This window comes from Schistocerca serialis, chromosome 6, assembly GCF_023864345.2.
Source record: "Schistocerca serialis cubense isolate TAMUIC-IGC-003099 chromosome 6, iqSchSeri2.2, whole genome shotgun sequence".
Lineage (NCBI taxonomy): Eukaryota > Metazoa > Arthropoda > Insecta > Orthoptera > Acrididae > Schistocerca > Schistocerca serialis.
This window is the reverse complement of record NC_064643.1, coordinates 101,209,071-101,231,820: the sequence shown is the minus strand read 5'-3', so window position 1 is coordinate 101,231,820 and position 22,750 is coordinate 101,209,071. Positions and strand designations below refer to the sequence as shown.

The 22,750-nt window shown below is 43.8% G+C and overlaps 1 protein-coding gene across 1 annotated transcript in view; it reads left to right on the top strand.

Moving 5' to 3' along the window:
- The window catches only part of LOC126485098 (glucosidase 2 subunit beta), a 191,098-nt gene that overhangs the window by 136,078 nt on the left and 32,270 nt on the right, over positions 1 to 22,750 (top strand). Inside the window, exons 7-8 of the mRNA XM_050108718.1 lie at positions 670 to 813; positions 889 to 976. Coding sequence (XP_049964675.1) covers positions 670 to 813; positions 889 to 976 — 232 coding nt within the window. The remainder of the gene's footprint in view (positions 1 to 669; positions 814 to 888; positions 977 to 22,750) is intronic.

Below are 22,750 nucleotides of genomic sequence, written 5' to 3'. Positions count from 1 at the left end.
TATTACCTTATGTCAGTGCCAGTGTCTGCTGCTGGTTGATTACCATTTGATTCCTATAATAATAATAATTCCTGTAGCACATGATGTGTGCTACTTCTCCAAATATGCACATGATGTTTCAGAGCTTCAATCATTAATGTGATTCCTTTGTACCTCCTTGTCATTTCCTGAAATCTTCATGGGCCTAACCTTGGAAGCACCTCTCGAAGAAGAACTCTAACTACATCTACACCTTCTTCATTTCCAGCCACAGCACTCTATAGCCCTCATTCAACTTGTCTCTAAACTTGAATATATTATTCGCCTCATATTAAACAATTGAACTTCTGACTCAGAGTAAAATTCATGAATTATATGTTCAAATGCTTCATTGGATGATATAAATCATCAAGTCAATTATTGATTGCAATGACATCTACATGTCACCTACAAAAATTTGACTACCTTCACAGTGGTGTTCCTCTTCATTTGTGGTGTTCCACTTTCATTCCCCACATGTCCAGTGACCATCATTCCTCAGGCTGCATTTTGCTTGGCTACAAAATTTGTAGGACAAAAGGACAGACTTGTGGCAGGCCCTTACATTAACCAAAATGTGCTATTGTTGCTTTTTAACTTGTGACATTTGTGTGTGCTTTTTGTGCTTTTAATGAAGTGTGCAACTTCCAGGGTTCTGCTGAAGAATTACCATTAGATGCAAATGAAGAGGATGAAACTCGTAATACAGATGATGAGGAAGATGATGATGGTGACGATGAGGCCAATAAGAATCCGGAACATGAATTATATGAACATGATGGAGATGCTATTGATGTATGTATATACATGCAGTTGAGTATTGGTGATTGGTTTGATGTATGAAAGATCTTAATTTTTCTTTGTGTGCAGGAGGATAGTGCAACTTTAGATGAAGAGCATGATGGAAAATCTGAAGATAGCCCAAAATATGATGAAGACACCCAAAGATTAGTGGATGGTAAGCATGTGACAACTTATTTTAAAAATGTCAGTGACATATCAAATAAAAGGTCCAATTGAAAACATTTTGAATACTCTCACACCCTCACAGTCAGGAAAAGATATGATGCCTTTACTTTGCAAATTGTCACAATACCCTACTAGTAAGCAAAAATTTTAGTAAGGTTATGTGAGTAAATGTTGATGGTGTTAGGACAGAAACCAGCCACAAATTTACTTTCAGTTCCTGTATTCAAAGGGTGCCGTTACCAGTTTCGAATCGTTGTGATTCATCCTCAGACGGTTTACATGCTTTCTTTATGACATGTGGTGTGTTTTTATGACATATGGTGCGTCCTAACACCATCAACATTTGTCTTCAAACAACAGCCACAGTCTCCATCATGTCATCATATGACAAAATTGCATATTTGAGTAAATATTGCTAGAATAGTGAACATATATGTCAGATGTCTCAGGCCTCAAATATCAATGAGTTTTGCATAAAGAACAATGTGAGTGCCAACTGCATTTGTACAAGTGTATGTTGAAAAGTAACGTCTCCGAATTTATCATGTGAAAAATCTTAGAGCTTTTTAAAATAGAACAAATATTATTAACATTCATTTTCAACAATTATAAAAAGGATAGATTGCTACTCGCTGTAAAGGTGAGATATTGAGTTGCAGAGAGGCACAATCAAAAGACTATTACACAATAAGCTTTCAGCCAAAGCCTTCTTCAGAAAAGGAAGGAAAACACCCACACACATTCACACAAGCAGGTACATCTCATGCACACATGTCTGCTATCCCCAGCTACTCTGGCTGGACTGCAACTTTTATGTTGAATGAATGCAGCAATCCTGCGTGGAACAGTGAAAGGGGGAGGGATAGGATGTAGGTGGGGGAGTGACAACACTGTCTGGTGGAGCATGGAGGGAATAGAAGGCAGCAGGACAAGCCTGCCAGGTAGGAGACTGTGAGGAAGAGAGCAGAGAATGGAAAAAGGTTAGTAGGTATGTAGACAGAGAGCGGTGCACAGTGAGTGCGAGGGGACGTGAACCAGGAGGAGGTGATAGAACAGAGGGGAGAGAGACTGTTGGATGAAGGGCGAGGGAACAGTAGGTTATCATAGGTTGAGTCCAGGATACTCTCAGGAGTGGAGAATGTGTTATAAGGATAACTCCCATCTGTGCAGTTCAGAAAAACATGTGGTGGAGGGTAGAATCCAGATGGTCCAGGTTGTGAAGCAGCCATTGAACCCAAGCAAGTTATTTTGAGCTGCATGTTGTGCCACAGGGTGGGCCCACTCTGTTCTCTGCCACTTTTTAGTGGTGGCCATTCATCCTGGTGGACAGCTGGTTGGTGGTCATACCAATACAAAAAGCTGTGCAGATATTTCAGCAGAGCTGGTATATGACATGGCTGGTTGCACGCGTGTCACTGCCTCTGATGCAGGTAGGATAAGACTTTGACAGAACTGGAATAGGAAGTGCTTGGTGCGTAGATTGGGCAGGTCTTGCTCCTGGGTCTTCCACAGGGATATGATCCCTGTAACAAGGGGTTGGGTTTCTTAATAGCATAGGGATGGACTAAGGTATTGTGGAGGTTGGGTGGGCAATGGAACACCACTTCAGTAGTGGTGGGAAGGATCTTGGGTAGTTCCTACTGTGGTATCGGGGGGCTAGAATAGACCCACGGCCCTTCCTTGTCCTGCCGTAAGAGGCGACTAATATCAGTCTTTTTATTTGGTCATGTTTTTACCGTGATATTTTGACTATTCTGTGGACTTCTGAAAGCTTTTGCTTTTTTTCCACCTTTTTAACACTTTTTCCTCCACCTTTTTTTGGCTTTTTAAATTGTGGTCTCTCTTTTGAGTTTGACCTCAACTTTCCAAATTTTACAAAAGTATGAGTCATTTGGGAAAGAATGCCTTACTGTGGTACATTAACTCTTCGCTGTGTACTGTTATTTTTTGCACCTACTGATCAGTAGTATCATCCTGCCTCTGCACCCAACATCCAGAGCAGTAGCCACTCCATTATTGTGGGGTGGTCATGTACTCTCTAGGCAGTAGACCCTTGGCAATGTAGGGATTGCAGTGCCAATGTCTGAGCTGAAACCTTCACGTCAGCCAAGAAGTAGGTGCCTATCCACTTCAGGGTACCAGGAACGGCTACTGTGCCAGGTGGCCTTTGCCTTGGCGGGGTGGCACCCACAGGGAGAGACTCTGATCGGAATGAGTGGCATCGTGGTGAATGATCTGCAATTAGAAGGAACAAACTTAACAGTGGCTATGCCAACACGGCTGTCTCAACAGTCAGGAACAGTGATTTTAATGCAGAGGTTTACAGTCCTTCGGCATTTCAGTCTTTGACAGTGCCTCAAGATGAGAGCCAGGTAAGGAGAAATGGGAGTGGACATTTTGCCTAGTTCTTGGTTTTTTCCGAAACTGACAGCAGATCTTTCACTACAACGAAGCTACTGTTTTTTGTTGAAAATATTAAAGATCAATTTGGGAAGGTTTCTGCAATAGAGACGATGATAAATGGATCTTTACTGATCAAAACATCAAATGCCAACAAATCACTAGCACCTCAGGCCTGTGTCAAGCAAGGCGGTATACCAGTAACCATTTCTCCTCATAACAAGCTCAATAGAATTCAAGGTGTTACCTTCCATCAGGACCTAACGCTAGAGTTCAGTACTAATCTGGGATGGCGTGGAAGTCCATTTTGTTCACTGCATCCAGAAGGGGGCCAAGGCTAATAGAATGGACACTGGAGCTTTTATCCTTAGCCTTCAACGGTAACATTTTATCTGAGAAGGGTAAGGTCATTGTTTATAGGTGTGGTGTCAGGCCTTATTTTCTTCCTCTGATGAGATGATTTAAGTGCCAGAGGTTTGGACACATGACCTCCTGCTGTTCTAATGAGGCTATCTGTCGGGCATGTGGACAGGCATCCCATGAGGGCACCCCTTGTGACCAATCTCCTCAATGTGTCAACTGTGCAGAACCGCATCCTCCTCACTCACCACAGTGCTCAGTGTTTAAGAGCAAATTCAAAAGTATAAAATGCTTGACTGCCTGTCTTATCAAGATGCAAAGAAAAAGTTTGTTAAACGGCCTCATCTGACTGACACAAAACTCTCAAAATTTGAGACCATATCACAGTCAAGACCTCACATGATGGCAAGGTCTCGCACAACACTTCCTGCCCTGGTCATACCGTATTTACTCGAATCTAAGCCGCACTTTTTTTCCAGTTTTTGTAATCCAGAAACCCGCCTGCGGCTTAGAATCGAGTGCAAAGTAAGCGGCACTTCTGAAAAATGTTGGTAGGTGCCGCCACAACTAACTTCTTCCATCGAATTATGTAGCGCTACACAGGTATGCTTTGCAGGCACAAAGATAAATACTGGCGACAAAACCCCTGCGTCAGTAAATTTAAAAAAAAAAAAAATGGTGGAAGACGAGCTTTTTTTCACCGCCCCGAGTTTCGACCACTGCATTTTCATACATTATCCAACGAAGTAAATACAAATTCCGTATTGTTCATCTTCGAATGTAGCAGCATTTCAGCGTACTACGAAAATCCGACTGGCAAGATTGTTTGTCTGAATTTTTTCCTACCTGGGACGAGAGACCATTGCTAATAAGAACTTTTATGAATTGTGAATCATATGCAGTATTCTCTTCACCATAAGAATAATACGAATATAAACATTTTGCCATTTATTCTTTCGTGTTTGCTGCTATCTCATTTAAATCCTGTCTGCCTAATAAACTACGAAACTAGAGTGAGACAACAGCTAACGCGGAATAATATACATATCATGTCATGTTTATATTTGTATTATTCTTATGCCTAATAGTAATACAGTCAGAAATGAAGCACGACAATTGACAAGATTTTTAAATCTATGATGACTAATTTCTGTACAGAATGTAATGTACTACAGAGGCGTCTGCAAAGATTTTCAACCGGAGAAAAATTTTCGCTAAACTCTCGTTCAGAACATCTTCTATCATACGCAGTCTATTATTTGGTTCTTGTTGATCATTATCAAAGAAAGCACCAGTGTAAGTAACAGCAAATAGCAAGGGTTTTTTTTTTTTAAAAGCGGCAGTTGCGCGCACAAAAGCAAGTCATGCCGCGAGCGGCGGCAGGTCGTAAACACTCATTATCAGAATGCGACAAACAATGCATGACACAGTACAGTAATTCATTTTCAGCTTAGAATGACGTGAACACCTATAACAAAGAGAACGGCACTTGCCATATCAAAGAAAAATAAGCAATCAATTCAAACCAGACGAAGCACGTGGTAAAGGAATGGTACCTGTATAAATACGGACGGAGCACCTGACGCATAGCAATGGCTACATGGTAAAGCTTAACTGCTAAGCTTAAAACTCGAACCAAACTACTGTAGCTGTATCGTCATTCATTCGACCTAAATTGTATTACAATGGACCAACTTTGTTTCGATTTGGATGTGCGGCCTAAAACTCTTCTCTCCCTTGGAATTTCGAGTCTCGAATTTCAGGTGCGGCTTAGATTTGGGAAAATTTTTTTTCCTTGATTTCGAGTCTCATTTCGCAGGTGCGGCTTAGATTCGAGTAAATACAGTATTCCAGGGCCTGCCCCGTAGTTGGGGGGAGGAAATGTCACCTCCTTTGCCCCCTACCCCTGTAGCACCGGTGGTCCCCACACTATTCGTGCAGCCACAGATGCCTAGTCATCCTTCAGTGACATCAGAGATGAGGGAAAATATGGTCCTCCTTGCTCCTGGCAGATAAAAAGGGGAAGTCTTCACAGAAATCAAAGTCTCGTAAAGATAAGCAGGATAAGCTCAAAGATAAACTACTTTCTGAGGCTTCAGATGTTTCGCTCCCCACCCCTACAAAGGTCGAGCCTATGCACTGTGATGACGGATCTCATTAACTGGCAGACTGCAACCTGGTAGTGAAGTAATCAAACCCATCTTTTCCATTTGCCACATTCTTGGACCTGACACCAATGCTCCTTCAAGGGAACTATAATGGCTACTATCACCATTTTACTAAACTTCATCATTTACTGGCTGTTCATTCCGTGATTGGCATAGCACTTCAGGAAACACGGCTTATGGCAACACGCCTCCCTGCTCCTATAATGAAATTTTTTGTTTTTGTGCAGAGAGAGTGGAATTGTGGCGAAAATAATTATTGGAAGACTATTTGATTAAACACAGAATTTGAAAAGTTTGTTGTTATACTTCTGTTCCAAAGACATCAAGAATGTTTGATGATGGGGTATCTTATTGATCACTCTGGCATCCACCAACTCAAAGACAACCTTGAGACAAATTCATATGTTTACTGCTAGAACAGTTTCCAAACTTTAGACTTTTGTAATTAGTTCTGCAGTGACATATAAAGTTTAGTTCATTGCTTATATCTATCTTAGTTGGTGTAACTCGGAGTAATCTGCTTCCTGCCGCTGCTGCTGAAGTCGTCGTCCCGATCCATTTCATCTGCTAACTGGATCTAGTTACGTGAATTCCATGAAATAATCCAGGTATCAAGTCGTTTTATAGTGGTTTATTAATGACACGCTGTACCACTTCTTGTTGGTGGGAGCCCACTCCACATAACAGGCTGCATGGTCAAAAAACCGTAGTACAACAATTAGATTATTACACTGACGTGTGACACAGTGGTCATATCTGTGTACTTTCTCGAACTGATCTTTTTCTGGGCCTTCTGCTCTCCCTATTATATGTTCTTAACAATGAAGTTAGCAAAACAATAATGCAAATTTATAAAATTAATAATTAAGGGTTCATAGTTATTATGAATAACTATACACAAAACCTTTTGTATTTTATGCCCAAACTGGCATATACAGTATAAAAGATTTTTTACATAAGATGCACATCACATTATACAAAATAGTGAAAAACAACAATGCTAACCTAATTTTTCTTAATTATGGCTTAATTAGTGAATGCAAAATAATGCTGGCATATATTGGACAAACTTACATACAAGTAAACAAATGCAATAATAAATTTTATGAAATTTAATGTATTACACTAAATCACTTATTAGATACAATTGGAATTACGAAACTTTCAATGAATTGCCTGTTCAGAGAGTATTTCATTCGGGTATCGAAAAAAGAATGTAAAACAAGGGATGTTTTATTTCTCTCTGAAAAACTACAAAGTCTACTGTACCAGTCACGTTAGTGTCAAGAGAGCATCTGGTGGAGCCTGTACCCTCATATGTTCAGATATTTTCAGTGAACAGGTGTCCTTACCACTGCACTAGAGGCCATGGCTGTTAGTTTCTACCTTTCAGTTAGAATGACAGTCTGTAATGTTTATCTACCCCCAAGATGGATTATCACAAACTGTTAGAGTTAGTGGAAGAGCTATCTACCCCTTCCTCTTATTGGGGGACTTAAATGCCCATAATCCTCTGTAGGGTGTTGACATTACATCTCGCAAAGGCCATGTACTAGAACACCTCCTTTCAGAATTGGACGTCTGCCTCCTCAACACTGGAGCTGCAACATATTTCAGTGCAGCCTGCAGGACATACTCAGCTGTTGATCTCACAGTTTGCAGCCCGAGTGTCTTACACCTGATTCAATGGCGGGTCCATGGCGACCTTTGTGACTGCGGCCATTTTCCTATCATTCCCTCCCTCGTAGACATATGGATAATGCTTCACGTTTGTTGCTTCAGAAAAGTGACTGGCAGGCTTTGTCCTCTACAGCCACTTTTGCAGCCAGTCGTGTGATGGGTATCAACCAAGTAGTTAACGGTATTATTGATATTATTATTCATGCAGCAGCAGCAATGATACCCTACTCCTCAGGCTAATCTCGAAGACCGCTGGTGCCACGGTGCTCTGAAAATAGAGCCACAGCTATCAGGGAACACCACAGGGCACGTCAAAAGTGCAAGTGCCATCCCTCTATAGGTAATATAATAGCATTCAAGAGACTCCAGGCGAAAGTGCGGTTTTTAATAATGAAAAGGAAGCAGCAGTTTGTGAGCAATATACAGGGCTATTACAAATGATTGAAGCGATTTCATAAATTCACTGTAGCTCCATTCATTGACATATGTAGGTTTTCCGTGATTTCCCTAAATCGCTCCTGGCAAATGCCGGGATGGTTCCTTTGAAAGGGCACGGCCGACTTCCTTCCCCATCCTTCCCTAATCCGATGAGACTGATGACCACGCTGTCTGGTCTCCTTCCCCAAAACAACCCAACCCAACCCCATTGACATATGGTCCCGACACACTACAGATACGTAGAAAAACTCATAAAGTTTTGTTCGGCTGAAGCCGCACTTCAGGTTTCTGCCGCCAGAGTGCAGTGAGACAAAATGGCGACAGGAGCCGAGAAAGCGTATGTCGTGCTTGAAATGCACTCACATCAGTCAGTCATAACAGTGCAACGACACTTCAGGACGAAGTTCAACAAAGATCCACCAACTGCTAATTCCATTCGGCGATGGTATGCGCAGTTTAAAGCTTCTGGATGCCTCTGTAAGGGGAAATCAACGGGTCGGCCTGCAGTGAGCGAAGAAACGGTTGAACGCGTGCAGGCAAGTTTTACGCATAGTGATGTGAAAGATTCAGTGCTTAAACCTCCTCTACCAAGAAACGTGCCAGAACTGCGAGCTCGCATCAACAATGCTTTCGAACTCATTGATGGGGACATGCTGCGCCGAGTGTGGGAGGAACTTGATTATCGGCTTGATGTCTGCCGAATCACTAAAGGGGCACATATCGAACATTTGTGAATGCCTTAAAAAACATTTTGAGTTTTTGTATGTGTGTGCATTGTGAAAATATCTCAAATAATAAAGTTATAGTAGAGCTGTGAAATAGCTTCAATCATTTGTAATAACCCTGTATGTGTAATCTTTTCGATCCCACACCCCATTGTCCTAAGTATGGACTAAACTCCGCTGCATTTGCGGCCATCCTCCACCCATGCTGATGCCTGCATCCTTGCAGTGGTAACATCTGCACTGATCCCATGGTATTTGCCGAATGTTTAGCGGCACACTTCACTGAAGTATCCATTTGCAGTAATTTCCTGACCCCGAAACACCTGATTGAATGACCCCACTATCCTTCCGTGCACTTAGCTCTGTATCATACAGTGTCCCTTTTAGCAAATGGGAGTTTCGCAGCGTTTTTGCAGAGTTTAGAGACATGGCCCCCTAGACCTGAAAAAATCCCAAACCAAAGGCTCACACATCTTCATGCTGACAACATGAAGTATATCCTCAGACTTTTTAATCGGATTTTGTGGGAAGGAGAATTCCCCTCTCAATGGTGGGAAGGTACTATCATTGCTGTTAATGAAACTGGGAAAGGATCACATATTTTAACTACCTACCAGCCAATCTCCCTGATGAATGGGTTGTGTAAGTGATTCGAACAAATGGTCAACCGCAGTCTTTGTTGCTGCCTTGAAGCTGGAGGGCATATATCACAATTCCAAAGTGGCTTTCGGGATTTCCAGTCCACCACAGATCATCTGGTTTGTCTGGAATCTGCAGTGTACAATGCTTTCGTGCATTGCCAACATCTCATTGCTGTGTTCTTTGACCTACAGAAGGCATACAATACGACCTGGTGACATCACGTCCTCTCTACATTGCATTAGTGGGGTTTCTGGGGCAGCGTGCCCATTTTTATGCGGAATTTCCTATGTCTCTGACTTTTTCAGGTGCAGATAGGTTCGACTCTCAGCAACCAATATATACAGGAAACTGGAGTCCCTCAGGGATCTTCTCCAATCATGATGCTGTTTGCTGTCCCAATCAAAGGTATTGTAAATGCAGTGGGCCCCACAGTCTTTCGGTCACTCTATGTGGATGATCTTTGCCTGTGCTATGCCCCTATGTCTCTGCACATTGCTGAGTGCCAACATCAGGAGGCTGTCTGGAGAGTCCATGACTGTGCCCTGAATCATGGCTCTCAATTTACTCCTGCAAAATCACAAGATATGCGTTTTTGTAGACTCGAGGCTGTGCACCCACACCCAGAAATTTTTGTTGGCCAGTTACTTGAAGTAATTAAAACTTTAAAATTCTTAGGTATCTTATTTGACAATAAGCTAGGGGACCACATAGTTTTTCCGAGATGTTATAAAGCGCTGTTTTTATCCCGCTTAGACTATGGACGCATTGCCTGTGGTTGGCAGCACCATCTGTACTGACCTTGCTGGACTCTGTTCACCAAACTGGCATGTGGTTGGCAACAGGGGCTTGCCGTACGAGCACTGTTGACAGCCTCCTGACGAAAGCCAGTGACTCACTGCTGCAGGTTAGATGACAGCAGCTTGTTGCTAATTACACACTCACTGTGTGTCAGATACCTACTCACCCATGTCACTCAACTCTGTTCTACAACCAGCAGTTCAGATTGTTTGTGTGCTGTCCAAAATTGGGTAGACCAGCTGGGATCCAACTCAATACTCTACTGAAGGACCTCCAACAGCACCCCTTAGTCTTTGTTCCTAGGGCTCCCTCTCAATACCTCCTGTGGTCTGTACTCTGTCCTGTGATATGGATGGACCTCTTTTCTGACCCCAATAAAAATGCTGATCTTACCCTTCTCTTACAACTGTTTCATTCGATCCTCCTTGATTATTCTAATATGGTATGCATCTTCACGGATGGATCAAAAGTAAATGACAGGGTTGGTCACGCTTTTGAACATACAGTGCCTGCAGTGTATACATTGCAGAGTTGGTTTCTGTACTGCAGGCTTTGCTGTATGCCAAATCTCTGGCTGGCCATGATGAACTTTCTGATCTGTAGCAATTCCGTGAGTTGCTTAAAAGTCATATCCTTGTGTTGTTCCAAAAATCTTTTGGCTGCTTAATACAGGACCTACTGGTTGACCTCTGCTGCTCTGGACATTGAGCCACATAGGCCTTCCAGGAAATTAAATTGCCGATCATCTAGCTAAAGATGCAACTACAGGAGATCAACTTAAAGACATCAGAATACCAGGCACAGACTTAGAACAACTCGACACAAGTTAAGAGCAATTAAGGGATCCACTAAGGCGTGGCATCCATCTTTCCAGGCTTGTCACAAAGGTGCCATTGTGTTGTGCTGACTATGCATTGGCGATACAAGACTCACCCACAAGTTCCTTCTGCGTCAGGAGGATCCTCCTCTCTGCAGTTGAGGTAGTCTACGGACGACAGTGCATGTTCTTGTTGAGTGTGCCATGCTGGCTGATCTGCAGCACGCTCTCAACATGTCTACCTCAGTACCTCAGATGCTTGCATATGATGTGACAGCCACTACCAAAATGTTGCATTTCCTGAGAGAGGGCAGATTTCGCACTAAAATATAACACTCCCACACTGTCAGTTTTAGGGGTGGTTGTGGGAGGTATCCCCCTGCAGCAGGTATCCCCCATGTGATTGCAGGTTACTTTCTTCCCCTCTCACCTTTTTGTGCCTTTAGACCCTCTTGTGCCAGATGCTGCCTGGGTTATCTCTATTTCCTTTTACCTATCCTGTTACAACTACTGTTATGCCCTTTTTCAACTCTTGACTTGTTTATATAGGTGAGCAGCCAAGTTCCCACTTTCTGTGGTTTCTGCCTTTTTACGTATTTCTCTCATGAAATGGAGGGACTGATGACCCAGTAGTTTAGTCCCTTTAAATCCACAATCCTCATCAAAATTGGGTACAATGTCCCTCATTTCAGGTCATGATGATAGATTATTAAAGCCCAGATAAAGGATGTGATCCAATTCTGCAGTCCAGGGTGGTATTGGGGGACATAGGGGGTGCTCCTTTGCAGCTGGTAACGATGTGGTGGGAGGATTTGGGGAGGGAGGAGGGGAGAGTGGAGATACTGTGACACCTTCATCATACTGGACAAGACAGTTCTTATCAGAGGTCACTGGATGGCCAGGCTCAATGGGAGAGATTTTTTGGTGTGGAAGGGATAGCAGCAGTTGAAATGCAGGTACTCTTTGTGGTTGGTGGGTTTAATGTGGACTGAAAGGTAGCAAGCTGGATTGAGGAGTATCACGCAAAACCGATGGGAGAAAAGGTGTCGAGGTTGTGAAGAAATGAGGATAGGATGTCGTGGCCCTGAGTCCATATTGTGAAGATATCATCAGTGAAGCTGAACTAGACCAGGTGTTTGGGGTTTTGATAGGCTATGAATGGTTCTTATAGATGGCCCACAAATAGGATGGCATAGGTGGGTCCCATATGGGTGCCATTGATCTGTTTGTATACCTCCCCTTCAAAGATGATGTAGTTGTGTGTTAAGATTGTTAGGAAGGTGTGTGAGGAATGAGGTAGTGGATTTCGAGTCTGAAGGAGGTTGGGAGAGGTAATCTTCAATAGCAGCAAGGCCTTGGGCATGAAGGATGCTAGGTAAAGGGATGGAGATGGTGGAGAGTCTGTGAAGGAAATGGTTGGTATCATTGACATGAGTTTATTTGGTCAATTGGTTGGACATGTTGTTCAGTGAGAGCTGAAATTCTTTCAGTAAGGGCATATGAACTAGCTTCATTGGGGCATAGAGGATTGTTGGGTTTGTGGATTTTGGGGAGCATGTAGAAGGTGGGTGTGCACGGTGTCACAGGGGTGAGGAGGAAATGGATTCAGGAGAGAGATTCTGTGAAGGGCCTAATGCTTTAATCAGGGATTGAAGGTTATGTTGGTCTTCTGGGACTGGATCACTCTGGCAGAATCCAGGAGATGACAGACAAGTGGCAGAGGCCTCCTGCCTGGTCACCTTTAAGGAATTTCTTACATCCAACTTGGCCACACTGTCCTTTCCCAAGTCCCTTCCTGAGAACACCACTCTTTCAGCACAACAAAAGACATACACACATAGCTTCAAAACAGATCATCATCTAATCATCCTACTTGTGGACAAAGGTTCTACTGCTGTCATTATGAACTGCAGTGACTATCTGGGGGAAGGTCTCTGCCAATTGTTTGACTCCTTCACCTTTAATCTCTGCCAGAGTGATCCTATCCCAGAAGTCGACCACAACCTTCAATCTCAGATAAAGCCTTAAGCTTTACCCTGAACCTCTCCCCTGAATCCATTTCCCTCCTCAGCCCTATGACAACCTGCACACTCACCTTCTACATGCTCTCCAAAATTCACAAACACAGCAATCCTGGACACCCCATTCTAGCTAGTTATTGTGCTACCACTGAAAGAATTTGAGCCCTCATTGACCAACATCTCCAATCAGCAACTCAAATCAAGCCTCCCACATCAGATACCAACCACTTCATACACTGACTCACCACCATCCACACCCCTTTACCTCGTGTATCCCTACTCATCACTATTGATGCCACTTCCCTAGACACCAACGTTCCTAATGCTCATGGTCTTGTTGCTTTTGAACACTACCTCTCTCAATGTCCTTCAGACTCCAGACTCACTACGTCATTCCTCATACATGTTACCAACTCAATCCTAACATACAACTACTTCTCTTTTGAAAGGAAGATATGCAAACAAATACACAGCACAGCCACGGGCATCCACATGGAATCCACCTGTGCCAACCTGTTTATGGGCCTTCTAAAGGAAACCTTCGTAGCTTACCTAAACCCCAAACCCCTGATCTGATTCATGTTTGTGGTAGCATTTCACCAGACATCTATCTCTTAACACTTCCTTACATCCCTTGCTTATTATGGCCATCTGCTAAGGCAGCCAGTTTCTTCTTTTCCACTTTTACATTTGTCCCAAGCTGTTGATCCTGCTGTGTGATTGGATGTCTGCATACTGTGCTTCCTGGCCACCAGTACAAAACAATAGCTCAGTGCCTAGCGAAGCTTCCAGTGACCTAGCCTCACTTTGAGTCTTTTCTTCTCCTCGCAGCATCAACATCAGCTTCTGTTCTGCAACGTAATGGTGATGCCAGGTGGCAGTGCGTGTAGTACAGACACATGTACCATGAAGTGTAAAGACATAACCATGCTACACCGACTATACACCTGCTATGCAGCGAGCCATATAAACAGGTTTTTAATGCATCTTCCATTGGAGATGATTATTTTCGCACCCTGTGTAAAAAAATATTGGTAATAGTGATATTAGGGGACAAAATTATGACTTTGCTCAGAGTATGCTATTTCTGTCATGCTGCACTTGTGTCTAGTACCACCCACATTGGCAAGTAACTTTCTTCAGCTTCTGTAAATTTTGAGACTGGCAAGTAACTTTCTTCAGCTTATGTAAATTTTGAGACTATTTCCGGTTTTTTTGTAGTAGGTTAGTTGAACATTTTTCTTTGTGCAGTGCCTACCATGCTCTGTTTCTCTCTTTCATAATCAAACTCGTAAGTTAAGTAGAGAAACGTTGCTACACTGGTGACCCGACAATAACCTCAGTTGACCTAATTTTCTGTTACATCATGTTGTTGACCACCTCATCCCGTTAGCAATTGTTTAGACTCCTGCACACATGCACAACCCATCAGCAACTTTTGTTTCCATGTTACTAACAATAGAGTGCTTCTAATCACGAGCTGTTTTTCATGTGTAAGTTTCATCATCTCTTGTGCAACCTAGTGACCATGGCTTCCACACCAGCTCAACAGACATCTCACTGAACATGGCTGCTGTGTCAACCAAACACATCATCGGCAAGCTGACCATGCTCCTTGCAGAGCTGGAATGCTGCACATTATCCTACACGCACAACTCACAGTGCCCCCATCGACTGTCAGCCCACCGCCAGACTCCATACCGATGCCCGCCCTGGCCCCTGCTTCTACCATCGCTGCAACCATCCCTCCCAGTGTCAACAAACTGATGCACAATCCCTCACATGCCAGCACTATTCCACATGGCCATATAGCAGCTCACCTGCTGCGGAACCCACACATGTGGTTTTCTTCAGTGGATACCATCTTCGCTGGCTGCGGCATCACCAGGATGCTGTCGGATTTGCTGTTGTGGTCAGCCAGCTGGAGCTGACATATGCAATGGAGGTCCACGATGTCATCAGATGGCCCCTGGCCACAGACTGTTAGAAGATTCTCCGCTGCCATTTTGTGACGCAACTCAAATTGTCAGAAATGTAGCATGTCAGAGTCTTCCTTTCCTTTGAGTAGTGTTGAGACTGGCAACCCTCACGATTCCTGAACGATCTCCAAAGCTTGACATAGCCACGTATAATTTCTGACAATTTCTTACACAACATCTGACTGGCTCATGTCCCAGCCCCAATACAGGAATCTGTGCTGTCGCACACTGATCTCTCTCCACCAGCACCGCTGGCCTCACTTATAGGGTGAACAAGATGCTGGCTTCCTTTTGTGCAACTGCCACTTGCCAGCCCTACCTCTACCTGGTGCAGTCAGCTGGTCGTCATTCTGCTAGCCACCCTGCCATGAGCTCCCCCTTGCCACTCAATGAACCACGAATGACATCACTAGCCACTCCCCACCCAACCAGCCCACATCATAGTAGACAGTAGCCAGGGAGTGTATTACATCCTCATCTGACTCATTGCTGACATGGCAGCACTACAGAAAACACTGGACCACCTCAGTTCTGACCACTGAATCTGCGCAGCCCCAGCCAGTGGCCCAACAACAGCTACCACCGGACCAGCTCTAGCCACCCGCCAATCCCTCCCATGATCCAGCCAGCCTCTTCTGGTACCACGTGCGCTTTGGCCTGTACGCTGCAAATTGCAGGGAGCACTGTTCTTAGCACACAAATCCCAACAGCCGAGTGGATTAGGTGCATCTGGCTGTTGCTTGCTCTCCCAGTGCCTGTTCGTCTATGATGTTAGCTCTGCCATGCCATTCCTCATTGACACCAGTTCTGCGATTTGTGTCTTCCGACTTCATCAGTTACTACTGCCTGCTCCTGACATTGCCAGCTGGTGCCTCATTGACAGCACTATCGGGAGATCAAAGAGTTGCACCACTCATTTCCCTGTTTTCTTCTACGTGAAGGAGATGGCATATTCCGGCCAATGCACTGCCTTGGCGCAGTTTTCTATTCTCACACATCCATCCAGCACACCTCAGAAGGTCCGCCATTCAACTGTCCACTACATCAACACCACCCATCAACCATCTGTCTTCTACCAGCCATGGCCCCTATGACCGCACAAACTCAAGATTGCCAAGGCCAAGTTTGAAGGGCTGCTTGCTGCCGGCATGCTGCATCCTTCACAGACCCCGTGGGCGTCTGTCCTTCAACATGCCAAGAAGAAAGATGGCTCCTGGTGCCCAAACGTCGATTACCGGAAGTTAAAACACCCGTACCATCCCTGACTGGTATCCAGTGCCACTCCTACGCAGCTACAGCAATGTGCTGGTTGGATCTACAATTTTTAGCATGATCAGCCATGCCAAACCTTTCACCTAGATTCTGGTCACACCAAAGGATATCCAGAAGACTGCCGTCATCACACTATTTGCGCTCTACGAGAGCGCATTCATGACCTATGGCCTCTGTAATGCTGTGTAATGATGGCAGTGTTTCTGGGACGGCACCTTGCAAGGCTTGCCATGCTGTTTCACCTACTTGGATGGCATGCTAATTCTTTCCACAATGCCCACAAACACCGCAAGAACCTCTGCAGTATGTTTGAGTGTCTCTAGAACGCCAACAACAACAACAACTACAACAACAACTCAGCAGAGTGCATTCTCAGTGCCAGTGAGGTGATATTCCTGGGCCATGCAATCTCTGCTGCCCACTCGTGCCATCTGAGGACTGCTGCTGCTATGCAAGAGATGCTCTCTGCTGCCCTTCGTGGCACCAAAACGGAGGGTAACAAACCGGTGCTGTGGATGGTGTAAATACAAGACAGGGTCTCTGCTGCCAAGTGCGACTTGGGGGTGCTACCTTTCTCACCCACCCACGCCCCAGTGCCCTGTTTGCCATTGTGGTCGATCCCAGCCAAATGGCCTTCAGTGCTGTGCTGCAGCAGCATGTTGGCAACATCTGGCAGGTGCTCGCTTTCTTTTCCAGCTAACGCCACTCAGTGGCACTGAAGCACACATGATACAGGGCTCCTCTTCATCTACAGGGTATCAAATACGTTCTAGCGTTGGTGGAGGCCCGTCACTTCACTGTCTTCGCCAACCACAAGCTTATAGCATGTGACCTTGCAAAAGACATTGAGCAGTTCTCCCTATATCACTTCTGGCAGATGTCATTAATTTCTGAATTTACTACTGCCGTCTATCACATCGCAAGAATGGGCAACGCTGTCGCCGATTACCTCAGCCGCACCTGTGTTGTTGCCTTGTCCCTGGACTATGAGGCATTTAGCACCATCCAGCAGCATCACCTGAAACTCGCCCGTGTCTGCGTGTACATCACTTCCACACTCCATCTTTAAAGCACGTTGGCTCCTGGCTCAGACAGCAGTATCCGGTGCAACATTTCCACTGGCTCAGTGCACCCTGTGCACATGTCCGCTGCTCTGGTGATGCAACATTTCATGTGGCCAGGTATTCAGAGGAACTGACCCCTGTCTCCTCTGTCAGCACACCTGTCGCCAGGCAACAGTTCACTGATATTCATGAGGACATTGTCTGCTCTCTACTTTCCTCTGATGGGTGTCTGCTCTCTACTTTCCTCTGATGGGTGTCACTACCTCCTCACCATAGTGGACTGGTTGCAATCCTAATACCCAACATCACTGACATCACAGTAGCCACCGCCTTCATCTCCACGTGGATTCCTATTTTGGCTGCTGGTGCCACGTCACTACATATCATGGCACTTATTTACATCTGCCCTTCTTCGCGAGCTGACAGATCTCTGCAGGACTGAGCTGCAGTTGACATCAAGCTACCAGGGAGCTGCCAGTGGCGTGGTGTAATGGATCCACTGTACCTTGAAGGCCACCCTCCTCTGCCTTAACAGTTGGACCACAGCCATGTCACTGGTACGTCTCGGCCTCCACGTCACTTGCATGGGCGATCTTGGTATTTTGGCTGCTGAACTTGTTTATGGTCACCCACTCACCACGCCGGGCGATTTCACGACGTGATCTCTGAGTTCATCACCAGCTTGCAGGACTGCATAACTTGCATGTGGCCAACCTCTCACCAGCACCATGGTGGTCCTGAAGCAGGACTCGGAGACATCTGCCTTATATTTCCACCCCATCGGTATCAGCATTTTGATTGATGGTTTGAAGCCCACCTACACTCTTCTCAATCCCATACAACCCAGCCAGATTACCATCCTCATAAAAACGCCATAGATTCATGGCAGTACCAGCACCTCTGACAGTGCCACCACTGCCGACACTGAGCCAAGTAATCCCGCCACGAAGCCTCTGAGATGCTGACATGCCTCACTTCAGCTTAGGACACGATGGGAAACCCACCATTCTATGCCAACACTACTCTTGATCCACCATCCGTCAACAACACAGGCAGCAGCATCCCCAGTGTGCAGGATGCTCATGCCCCTGCCCCATTAGCTCTCCTGCAGCCTATGTCCAATGCAGCTATTTCGCCTCAGCCACTGTCAACAGCTGGGTATCTCGCCCCATGCACTTCCTCAACAGCATTATTTAAAGCATTTCCAGTACCACACCCAGGAGCTACACAATCTGTTCTCACAAGAGGCACCAGTGGTTCACACTCACAATGCCCGGTGCTTGCACTTTCAGCTGTCAAAAGGAGCCACCAGGCTTCCAACACACCCTCGCCCCCTCGGCCATCTGTATTAGCAAGTCCAAAAGTCCTTAGCTTGCTAAGGCAACAGATTTACTACAGTCACAGAGTACTGGTACATGACAATAGCTCTGTTCCTTGGCTTCCACCCATTTAGCCTCACACCCTATCATCGCCTTCTCAACACAGCATTAACATTAGCTTCTGCTCTGTGCACATGCTGCAATGGTCATTCCACGTGGTGATGTATTTTTTACTGGGACTCTTACTGTGGTGTTCAATGACACACCTACACCATGCCATCTTATGCCTGCTATGTAGCGGAGCATGTAAATATGTGTTTTGCATCATGTCTTCTGCCAGATAAAACTAATTCCGAAAATATCTGTGTCATACTGGTGATATGTAGGGACAAGGTTGTGACTTTGCTCATTGTCCACTCTTCCTACCTTGCCATTCCTTTGTCAAGTGCTACCTCATCGGTGAAAAAATTTCTTCAGCATCTGTAAATTTTCAAACTATTTCATGTTTTTTTGTCATAGTGTAGTTGTTAAATAAAAGTATTTCTTAACTGATTGTGGACATTGTACTTTGTGCTGCACCTGCCGTACCTTGTTTCACTATTTCATAGTGAAACTTGTAAGTTAGGTAGAGAAACATCCCTACAGATTCATTGATGGTATCACCATGACCTGGACTATCTTCATTCCTTCACAATCTCAACACCTTCTCTCCCAATTGCTTCACCTGGTCCTCCTCAAGCCAGTGTACTTCCTTCCTGGACGTTGACCACCTACCATCCACACCTCTGTCCACATTAAACACATCAAGCACCAACAGTACCTGCATTTTGGCACCTGCCATCCCTTCCATATCATAAACTCCCTCCCATACAGCCTCATCACCCGGGTACAGCATATCTGCAGTGACAAGAAGTCTCATGCTCAGGATCTCACAAAGGCCTTCACAGACAGGCACTGTCCCCCGACCTAGTCCACAGACAGATTTCCTGTCCCTCACATCACACACCTTCAATCCTCCTACCACCACCCAAGATTTTTGCCTCGTGGAGAGGAATGTAATCAATGAGATGCGACATTATTGTACGTTGCACGCAGAACATAGCAGCCACCATATTGTATGGCATTAAACAACATACTTGGTGGGTTTTCTCCCTCGTAGAGTATGTGGTATGAATCTAAAATGTTTCAGAGCATCAGAAAATTGATCTCTCTAAAATGCATCATTTTAGCTATGGTTTATTACAATTAAAGATAGGAAACAACGTATCGGTAGGTAAAGTCTTGATAGGTATAGTTGATGTTTCTAGTGTTATAACTTGTGTGCTATGGAAGTATACCATTTCAGTGCTACAACACAACGTTTATTTAGATCAAAATACAGTTTGCATATTTAATATCAAATAATGACATATGTAGATACAGTCTTTAGGCGGTGTATGCCATATACGGAAGCTAGGTTGCTGTGTCGAAGCTGTATCACAGTTCATAGTGTCTTGGGCTCGTGAGTTGTGACGAAGAAGGTAGCAGGTTCGCATCCGTCCCTTTTAAGTTTTTTTAACATTACATTTTCTGTAAGATTCCGGGTCATTCTTATTCATTTAATACAAGTACTACAGTATAATCTCATTAACATGAATCCAAAGGGACCAAAAAATCAAGAACTTATAGTAAGTGAACACAGATTTTAATATGTATACATTACTGTACACCTGTAACACTATAAAGTGACTGTAAAAGTACAAGTACTCACAGATTACACTATTTTCTTGGAAAAAATTCAAACCTGATTCGCTGATGTTCATGGGAATGAAAATATCTTTTAATTTCACAACTAGTTGTTACAGTAGTTTCTGTAAACCCAGCAGTGACATCTGATGTTGAAGCAAATCATTCTAAACTGTCCAAGGGTGTAAACATCTCCTGATAGCAGATGGAATGGCTTCTGTATTCTCTCCCACCTCACTTTCTTCTTATGACCCTAGCCACAGCTTTTGGCACATCGGATTGCACAGAAGCACATATGCCAATGCCTTTGTCTGCACTAGAGAATTCCTCTAAACTAATCCCAGGATTTGCAGTGTTTTGCAGAACTGTCCATTCATCAGGTGAACTGGCATCGTCTAACTCGTGGACATCTTCAATGTTGCTATTTCTCTAGCCTCTATTAATGCACTTCTGCATATGATGTGGTGACATGTAGTTCTAGGCTGCTGCGATGGCTTTTGTTGCACCAAGCAGATTCCAATTTGGGGTTGCAGTACTGTTTTCAGCTGCACGAATTGCAGTTCATACAATCGCTTGTGATAAGCTCCCTTCATGAGAGAAATGATGCCTTGGTCCATGATGCCTTGTCATGTTTGGTGGAAAAAACTGAACCTTTTTGTTGGTTATGTGCAGATCCAGTATGTTGTGGGCAGTACATCTGTCCCATTTATGAAGAATGTGTCTGTTTTGGAATAACCAATCAACTGTTGAAATGAAGAAGCCACTTGTGAAATGATGTGCCGTTAATCCAAGCTTTGTAATGGCGAGAGTAGATGAGAAGTAAAGTGTCCATATTTATGGTTATAAAACAATCCAGTTTCTCGGATTTACCGATAACTCAGGTATGTAACTCTTCACTGCTGACTGCATTACATACAAGAGCAACAGTTACACGTTTGCTTCATGCTCCACAATGACACCATTACCTTTTATCCTCATGGTGTGATTTGGAAAAAGCCTGTAGAAAAGTCCAGTTTCATCCATATTGAACACATCGTACGAGGCATACTTTTTCACTCACTCAGTTTGATTTATGTAACCAGCTGTTTGCACTGTCTTCATCAAATTCATTTGTTTCACCAGAATGTGTACAGATGAAATTGAAAGTCTCTTTTGGAACTAATACCGCCAACCAGCAGACCAACTGAACTCTTGAATTCCCTTTTTTTTTTTTGGCAATCTCATTTGCTTCATAGGGTCACTTAAAGCTATGTTAAATGCATGAGTATGATTGAACCATTCTAGCAGTAATGTATCAAAGTCATTTTAGATTTGTTTCTGGGACCTGGTGCAGAATTCTTAATTATTTTGGAATTCCAAACTGCTCTGTAATTGCTGTTTTCTTTGTACCATGGGCCACTTCAGCAAGAATATTAGGCTTTACCTGTACATTTAGAGTTGCCTGTTTCCTCATGCCGTGTTTCCCGTGCTACTGTTTGTAGATTTTTATTCAGTATGCTAACTCAGTGTGGCTATGACTAAAAGAACACCTGGCATCGAATATATTTGTAAATGTCAATGCACACATTATTGAATTTACTTAAATGAATCGTACGTGCTGATTGTTGAGGTTATACTCATGGCTGCAGACCTACAATACGTCAGAAATGAGTCAACAGTGGGTAGTTAGCTTTGTAGTTACAGTTCTTGCATTCATTTCGGAAAATAATAACACTTTAAAATAGTGTAACAGCAGAAGTTTGTGTTGGAATGAAATTCAATTATGCTAGGGACTGAAAAAGAGTTTATAATCTACCTTAACTGAAATTTGTATTAACAGATATAACTTCTAATAAGAACTAACGTATTGCTGCTGGGGCCAGTTTAAATTTTCTATTTATTTATTTTTTTATTAACCAAGAGTTCATCTTAAGTGAGTTCACGCTAAGAATGTTACATTCCATCTCAATAATCAATGTTATTTATTATAAATAATTAATTTTTGGCAATTCTTGTTGCAAAGGCCAAGGACTGGAATGTTTCCCCAGTGCCTAAAAATCTTAACTTGGCTGCCAGTTTATGTCTGAAGATAAATGTATGTTACACACTGGAAGTTTTTGCTATTATGAAATTTTTTGTAGCATATGTGTACTCATCTCTGAGTTTATCGCCTGTCTCATGTTTGTATCTTGGCAGTAAAAATCTTTTTCATTGATGCTGTGCAGCTTCAAAAATATCTCCTCTTTCATTCAGATGAAATTAAGAAATATATCTCGATCTTGAAATCTATGTAGGCCAAATAAAGCTGACAACAGTTGCTGGAGAGCACAATCATGTTAACCAGCACTTCCTGTGTGCCAACAGCCCAGCCTTTTA